The sequence below is a fragment of the Pteropus vampyrus genome, unplaced genomic scaffold, assembly GCF_000151845.1.
Source record: "Pteropus vampyrus isolate Shadow unplaced genomic scaffold, Pvam_2.0 Scaffold54, whole genome shotgun sequence".
Taxonomy (NCBI): domain Eukaryota; kingdom Metazoa; phylum Chordata; class Mammalia; order Chiroptera; family Pteropodidae; genus Pteropus; species Pteropus vampyrus.
Window position 1 is genome coordinate 2,462,154 of NW_011888835.1, and position 9,113 is coordinate 2,471,266.

Sequence of the window (9,113 nt, forward strand, 5' to 3'; positions counted from 1 at the left end):
AGAATTATCATTTAAAAGATATGTATATATATATCTGTTGTTCATAAGTAAGATTTCTTTCCAATGTTATTGATTGTCTTTAGTAAGTAAATGGCCTTTTCACAAATGAGGCATATTTTTGGAATCATCTTTCTTCTGTGTTCTTCGTTTCTATGGAAAATTACATAATTTACATTTACTCTTCAATCAGAAAATCAGATTCTCATCTTGATTGTGTATATATATCAAATCTGACCTCTGCTTTATATAGTGGGGTTTTTTTTGACAAATATTTTGGCCATTATGACGTTTACATAGTTTTTATTTCACAACAGTAGTTCTAATCATAAGTGGGTAATAATAATGATGACATAGTTGGTGTTTACTAAATGCTGAAACTCTTCTAAATACTTTGTTATAATAATTTATCTTAATTTATCTCATCTTCCCACTAACTCTATAAGTTAACTCCTATTATTACACTCACTTTGCAGGTAAAAAAAAAACAAAAATCAAAAAACAAACAAACAAACAAACAAACAAACAAAACAGAAGCCTGCACTACTTAAACAATATTACATTTTCTTTAATGACAGAGCTATGTCTCAAACCCAAGTATCTGTTCCTAACCACTATGCTATATGGTTGGTTTTATTTTTAGATTCTCAGTTGTTGTTGCTCCGATCGCTTTTAATTTTTCAAAAAGATACAATTGTGTTATAAACTGCAATCAACGCAAAGCTACTTTTAACATGCATAACATATTAAATAGCATTTTGTGTTCTTTCCATGCACTTCAAGATTATACCAAATCCTAACTCTGGATTAGAAATCTTTGCTGTAGAAAAACTTCACATGGTTTCATGGAAAACTGAGTACCTTACTTCCTTGCCCATGATGATCCTGTAGCAAAGAAAATTATTTTCCTACCTTCACCAAGGTTTTCCTAGAGATCTTTCATTGTTCAGCATAAATGGGTCCATTGGAGGCCCTTCCCCAACATCAAAGTGTAAATTTGTAATATTAATCACAGTTGTTTGCTTGTTTGATAACTGTCTCTTTTAAGAGACTATAAGCTCCATGAGGTCAGACAGTATCCGTTTTTGCTAATTCTTTGCATATAGCAGATACAGAGTCAATATTTATTATATACATGTAAATGAATGGGTGAATGTATATTAAAGACAAAATGATCTTTCTTTTATCTAGAGCTGTTAACAAAATTCATGAAAAAAAAACATTCACCATACTTGGACACTGCAGTTTTAACCAAGTATTTTCACTCTCTTAAAATGTATGTTCCAATACATTTTTGGTAACTAGTTATCTCCAGTACACTTTAAAAATTAATTTTCAGTTGAACTGTACATTTTTTTAGATAATCACTTTTACAATCACACCTACCAGTCTTTTCCAGAATTACAATATTAAACTACATTATTCTTCAAGCAAACAAAAACAGATAAGTAAAACTCAAAACTTTGTCAGAAAAAATTGAATGGAATATTTAAAAATTAGAAATTTTATTTCATTTTAAAGTCTCTAATATGATTAAATGAGGCATATAAGTAGTCAAAATTAAGTGTGCAGTTTAATGCTATTTAGGAAGTACAACTGAAATACTTTTCACTATGTACCACTATTCCATCCTATTAAGCAATTTTCTTAGTAAAAGATTGCATAAGATTATCTTTTTATTTTGCAACCTGACATTTACTGCATTTGTCTAAAATAACTTTTCTAATAATTTAATTTAGAATAGGAAATGAATAGAAACACACACATTTGTATAAGAATGCATAACAGGCAGCTGTACATTGTGAATCCATTATTTGGTTGTTTCGTAGTCAGTCAATTGTATTGAAATTGGAGTTTCACTTTGATAGCTAGTCACCCGATAATAACCAAATTAAAATGCACAGAAGAGTCAGAGATTACTTTAAACTGAAACATAAAAAGACTTAATTCTTAATAAAATAGGACCATTAACTGGTGACATAAAGAACATTGTTAAGTAGGAGTGATTCTTTAAAAAGAAAATCATCACAGATTTGCCCTAAGGAACAATAAATATACATTATAATAAGAAAGAAAATGAAATAGAGTTATACAATAATTTGAATTTCTTTCATTTTGTGATTTTTTTTTCATTTTGTTGTTTTAAGATAGTTGTATAAATTTCTCATGAATTGCCTTAATCTAATGTTCATTTGTTCATGACATTCAATTTACTGTTTTTCATAAATAAATGTTATGGAACCACTGGACAATATTAAAAATCAAATTCGATCTAATCTTTCTCAATTTTTATTATCTTTTAAAAACATTCTTGATGTAATTCAAACCCATTCTAACCAAATTGAAATAGTCCTCAGTAACTTTAAAAAAAAAAAAAAACTCTCTGGAAGACTAATACTGATAGCTTGTGGTCAAATAGTTGAGGACAGGAAAAGGAATAGAAAGGTATAGAAAAGAAACATGCTCAGGATAAATAATAGTAAAATGAGTTCAGTTAGGAGCTGACAAATATTGAGAAAATTTAGGAACTGAGAAGAAACAAAGCAAAAATTTCTCTCCAGATCTGAGGATAAGACCTGTTAACTGTATTTGGCTACGTTAGGAAAAGATAAATGTTAAAAAAATCACACATGTTCATTGGCATTATTGTTATTCTGTTTTATCTTTGATAAAAAATTATATTTCTGAAGATTTCACTGACAAGCTACTTCAGACAATTTCAAGAAGCTATCTAATGGCTAATATATTTGCAGTGATTTTTAGTTTTTTTCCTGTAGATTAATTCTAACCAACTGCTACATTTGAGAGTATACGAAAAAAAAAAAAAAATCCTTCGAAATAGCTATGCCACTATCTTAATTATATTATTTGATATTTAGAAATTTTATTTTCAACCAAATTAATTTATTCATGTGTACTAGAAAGCAAATGATATAACCTTGTAATTTGGAACCAAAGTCTATAAAAAAAATATATATTCTCAAAATGTGAGGGACTATTAAGGAGTTGGCAAAGTGTCCTTACAAGAGCTTGGCTGAAATTCAGGGAAAAAATGAGGTTTTTCAAGAACGTAATTCTCGTTAGATACTTCAGAGATATCTTGTTTCTTAAAACAATGTTAAGGGGAAATGAAGCACTGAGATATTGTAAAGTTACTCAACAAGGAAGTAATAGATGTACATATTTCTGATTTCAAAATGACTATTTTATGCCCCTATCCTAACAGATAAAACTCATTTATTTTTTTAACTTAATGAAGTCCCTGGTTCATTTGCTATGAACCAGTTTTCTGACAAAGCACATGGAGTGTAGGCAGCCCTAACACAAAATCTCATACCCTTAAATGGGCTTAGAAAAGAAGAAATAGATGATCTTTAAATAACTTTTCCTTCAAAAAGCTCCAACTCAAGAATTGTATGAGGGGTGCGTATGTTTGTAAAATTCAATCATCGGAAGAGCATAATTCAGCTACGTTTATATATTTATATGCTTACCATGTGAATACAAGGCTTACAAATGTTTCTTTAAAAGAAAGGGGTTGGGAGATGAAGGGAGCCAATATTACAATTGGAAAATTATATAAATACTTCTATTTGGATTTCTGAATAGTAATCTAATCGCAGGTCAGAAGCTTCATTTTTTAAAACATTAAATTGTCAATATTACAATCTTTCACCATAAAGATAATTTGTAATACTAATTCAAAATCAGTAATGCTAATTTTCCTAGAGGGGGAAAAAATTCAACTAACTGATCATTAATACAAATTAATTTGATAGTCATTTCTGTGAAGAACTTATGAGTGTACACATATGGGTAGTGTAACTGCCTTATGCTGCAAGATGGAATTGATTTGGATGTGCTTACAGCACCTTTGCCTCTTGAAATCTAGCACAGCAGAATTCACAGGCCCTTGAAAATATGACAACTAAATTCATTAATTTAAAAGTCACATGTTCATATCTCAGTAGTATGCATATATATAAAGCTAAATGGTCCATCTTGCATATCAATAGTACTGATATGGCATTAAACAAATAAAAAAATCACATTGAAAAAAGGCTGAAAAGTTAAAAGGAGGCAGTCTAAAGCATTCAAGGCAAACAGCTAATTATTGCAAAAAACATTATACATTATTTACTAAACATTATTTAGTAAATAAAATGAAGAATGTTGACTATATATATGTATATTTTTTAAAGGTAGAAAGATAGATATTTCCAGAGACCTTTCAAAAGTAATTTTGATAGAGTGTCCAGGTTCAGCTTCAATCACCCACTCACAATTCAAAGAGTCTTTATAGTATCCTGGCCATCCTGGCGAGAGAATCAATCCACTGGGAGCTGAAAAATGGCCACCACACGGAGCTGAAAGATGAAATCAGAGAACAAGAAAAGAACTTTTAGAACAAGCTACAAAAATTATTCTTAGTGCTAACTCTAATTTTTAAAATGAATCTCTGTATGTACCTATTAAATGCTAGTTAATAATGTTTTGAAAGTAAAAGTGCATCCAGTTCTTCTATTATTGATAATTTTCCTTAAAAAAAAGGAAACTACTTTTTAAAACATGGCATAGCTACACACACTAAGCTTGTCATAGAAACTGATCACCCTCGAATATCCCAATAATATTCCTAAATGCATTCTTGTGTCTCTATCATCTTCTTCATCTTCAAAACTTGAAAAATAGTTCATTTGTTAGTTTTAGTTTCTCTTTCATTTTCTAATTTACATTGATTATCAAACACTGCTAACTCATGCTGTACACTGTCTGAAACTTTGATTTTTCTATTTTCAGAGTTCCTCCTAAAATTCAGTCCCTCCTTTGTTGATTCATCAATCCTCCCAGATTTTCTGTCTGATACTTTCTCTCTTGCTTCAGTCCAGCTGTCAGAATGTTTTTCAAATTACAGTTTCATCATATCATTCCCTTTCCTAGACATATATTTTGATTGCTTTCCATTTAACATCATATTCGAATTCTCAGCTTATTTAAATACTTAAAGTATTCAATGCACTGCTTTTCCCTACACTCACACAGAATTGAAATCACAATGACAGCATTGTAATTCCAATGGCTACTTTATTAGGTCTTTTAGTGAAAACATCGAATTTTAAAGATGAAAAAAGCAACTTGCTGAGGTTCACAATGCTTGTAAGTCTCAAATGTACTTTCAAGTCAGTTTTTAAAAAATGGGACCTCAAAACCGATCCTCTCCCATTATTTCTTATATTGATAAATGAAACAACCACCATGGAGTTGCAGAAGTCAGAGAGCTAGAAGTAGTCATCTTTCATATTTCCATTATCCTTACCATTTACTTCCTTATCTAACCCAATCTAAAGTTCACTTTTGTCTCTTTCTCTCTAGTCTATAGCTGCCATAATAGTTAAATTACCATAATTTCGTCCCTGGAGTAAATCTAACTGACCTTCCTAACTACTCTCTTTATCCACACTAATTATCCTCCACACAACAGTCAGTGATTCTTTTTTTTAAACCACAAATCTGACCATGCTTTTCAGCGGCTTCTTTCTGTGTTGACCACTACAGTCCTGCATGATCATCCAGCTGTTGCTTACTCTCTAGTTTGGTCTCTGAACTTCTTCCTTTCACTCTGCAGCCCAGCTACATTAGCTTGCTCTACACATTCAGAAGCTACAAATAAAAACAAAATGAGCAAAGGGTGTTTGAATTGTTAAAAATTATTTGGCAATTAAAAAATCAAGTGTATGTCAACTTTTCAACACACTAGAGATCATTTCCAAAACTTCCCATGCTATTTTTAAATTTTTAAATCTTTCCATTTTAAACTCTAACCCATGTTTTTATTTTTGTTATTGTTTGTTTCTTTCTGTTTCACCTTACAGAATTTATAAAACTATTGCTCCAGACACACTATTTTTTTCACTCTTTTTCATTCCTCAAATAATTTGATGTAACGCAAATAAAACAGTAAATATTTATAAATTAGCCTAGGAATTGAGCATTGCTGTAAAATATCCATTTGAAAAAAATAATTTTTTCTATGTGAACTTGCCAATATTTGTTATTTGCATGAGAAAAAACTTACATATAAAACTAAATTCCCTTCCTTAGAATTTAATTCTAGTTCCTAAGAAGCTTTTAAGGCTTTTCATGAAGATTATTTACTCTTCCTTGTTATGATGACTCTAATTAAGTTTCCTGTAGAGATATTATGCATTTCAAAATAAAATTATGTGCATAATAGTTACTTAAATTACCATATTTTAAAAGACAGAGTAAAATATTTGGTGAGAGAAGGTCCCAGAAATACGGAGTTTCCAACAGAGATCCTTAATATGTTATCTACTCACGTTGTTCTAGAAAAGTATTTGTGTATTTCATTGTAACCATCAAAAAGTAATCAGTCATAAAATTAAAAATTAAATAATAGGCCATAAAGGATTAAAAGTAAAGTACCCAGAAGCATTTTGTTGGTCCCTCAATGCAAAGTGTGAAGCAGTTTGGAGGGGGCTTTAAGCAAAAGAGTAACATATGGTATGGATACTATTTGTTTCCTGAAAGGGCTTTCCTGAAGGTGACCCTCCTAAAAAGTGAGTCTTCTCTTAGTTAACTTAATGACATATTCTGAAGTAGCTTCTTTCTCTCATGTACAGGGTTAAAACTCTCAAAAATTATTCTAAAAGTATGCATTATAAAGTAATTCAAAAATAAAATTATGGGCACAGTTATTTAAATTATTATATTTTAAAAGACAAAGTAGTTTAGTGAGAGAAGGTTTTCAAAATATGGAGAGTTTTTGCCAGAACTTCTTGATACATCATCAATTCCCCAGGAGGGTGTGAAACCCAAGCGAGATATGCTCAGTAACGTTTAATCATGATCACGATGTCTAGTAGGCACGTGGCAGCAAGATGTGCACATGGAGAAGATCATAATGGTATTTTCAAAATCCCATTCATTTGTTCACTCATTCATATCTTGGTCATTCAACAAACAATTTCGTGTCGAGTATGTGCCTGTGTGGTATCTGTACTACTTCTACTAATTAACATTTATTGAAAAGTTTTCTGTGTGGCAGCTGCTGTGTAAGAAGTCTCCTGGATTATTTTATATAATGCTCAAAATAATCCAGCCACATATGTACTATTATTATAAATAAGAACATTAATATGCAGAGAATTTTAATAATTTGCATATTGGCTAACAAGGTTTAAACAGAAGCAATTTGACTCTTGAAACTTCTGTCATTAAGATACTCTTCTTCCTTTCCTCACAATGCCCATGCACAAAAGAGAACTGTGAACAAAATGTAATAATGCCATAAGTTCTATAAAAAATATATGTTTATGGACAATAGGTCTGAAAGAGGGCATTGGTTAAGGTTTTATGAAAGAGATTCTGTTTAACGAATTTTCAAGGACGTCAGAGTTCACTAGAAGGACAAGAGAGATGATATTGTAAATGAAAGCAACAGCATATGAAAAAGAGAAGAAAGCTGAGTTAACACAATGTTTTTGAGTAATACTAGTAACTGTTTTTAGGAAACCAAGAAATGTTAGGAGATGAAGGAAGAAAAGTAGAAAAATACCTGGTATGCTATATAAAAAAAGGTGAAGGGGAATATAGTCAGTAATATTGTGATCAGTTTACACGGCGACAGATGATTACTAGAATGAATGGGGTGATCTCACTGCAAGATATGAAAATGTCAAGTAACTATATTTAAACCTGAGACTAACATAATATTGTACACTAACTATGCTTAAATTTTTTTAAAAAATTTAAAAAGTAAATCATAGGCATTTGAAAAGTAGATAAAGGCTACACATATATAGACAAAGAATAAGATTTTAATTTAAATGGAAGTTATTTGTAAGATGGACTAAGAGTAGTGCACCTGGGGTCGGTGAGATCAGTTAGGAGACTGATAGAATTGTCTAAGAAAGGCATAATTGGGTTCTGAAATACAGTGGTTACAGGGAAGGGCCAAATATGAGAGATAGTTAGACGCAGACTCAAAATCATTTACTTATTACATGTAATGAATGAGCAAGATGAAGGAGTCTAAACTGGTTGTTGGGCCCCTGGCATGCACAACAGAATAGATGGTGATTCCTGTTCACCAAAATGGGGAACACAAAACAGGAAGGAATTTCAATAGAAAGATAATGAGATTCAGAGCTGCGACTAAAAGTTCTGTGAAACATCACAAGAAACAACAGAAACATAGAATTTGGAGCTCTTGGATATATTAGGTGTCATTTTCAACATAGGCTGATGTTAAAGCTTTGATGTAGGTAGAAGAGAAAGCTGAATACTTAAAAGAAAAAAATTAAAAAATGGTTTAAGATGTAACCCTTTGAAAAATATTTTAATAAAATTAAGTAGGCATTGACCAATACTCAGTATATCATTATACTGGGGCAAAGGCTAATATGGGCTACTTCTGTTGGGTCTGTGTGAATTAGGATGATTGTAGCTGGTAAAATAAATAAATTGCTAGATTTTACTAGCTTAGCAGTATGTTTATTTCTCACTTGACAAAAATGGCCTTTAGCATTACTAAGCTTTAGACAGGCTTCTTCAAGACTCTCAATTCCTGACCTAACTTCCTCCAGTATTTTTCCACCAAGCTCACCTCAGCCCTTAAAAACCTTCCCTTGGTGCAGCTGAATTCAATCTCTCTTCTTTATTGCAATAGCCTTGGATAAAGTGTCCCTTGACTTTTTAACTCTGGTGAAATTTTCTTTGACACACTCATGTAACAGTACTCTGAGGTGAACCTATTGGCAGAATAGCATTCTTCCTTCTCTCAAGACCTAGGATGGCAAAGCCTCAGACATTTTTAACATATAACTTTCTAGATTGCCTTGGTGGGCAGTTCTATCTCAGCTGTCAAGAAACAGAGCAGAGAGGACCATTCTGTGTGTCGACCACAGCATGGAAGTTATTTAAATACTCACTTGTCCATACCTAACTGCACAAGAGGCTGTGAAATGAAGTCCCTCAGTTGCAGCTATTTTCTTCATACAACTCTATGTAACAAATAGGGTAACAGTGCTTAAAGGTGACCAGCTAGCCATTTCTGTCATACCAGCTAAGACAGTCATAATGCCTCCCAGTTT

The 9,113-nt window shown here is 31.6% G+C and overlaps 1 protein-coding gene across 1 annotated transcript in view; it reads right to left on the bottom strand.

Moving 5' to 3' along the window:
• CSMD3 (CUB and Sushi multiple domains 3) overlaps positions 1-9,113 on the bottom strand; it is a 1,080,109-nt gene that overhangs the window by 386,086 nt on the left and 684,910 nt on the right. Inside the window, 2 exon segments of the mRNA XM_011360386.2 lie at positions 2,305-2,329; positions 4,123-4,364. Coding sequence (XP_011358688.1) covers positions 2,305-2,329; positions 4,123-4,364 — 267 coding nt within the window.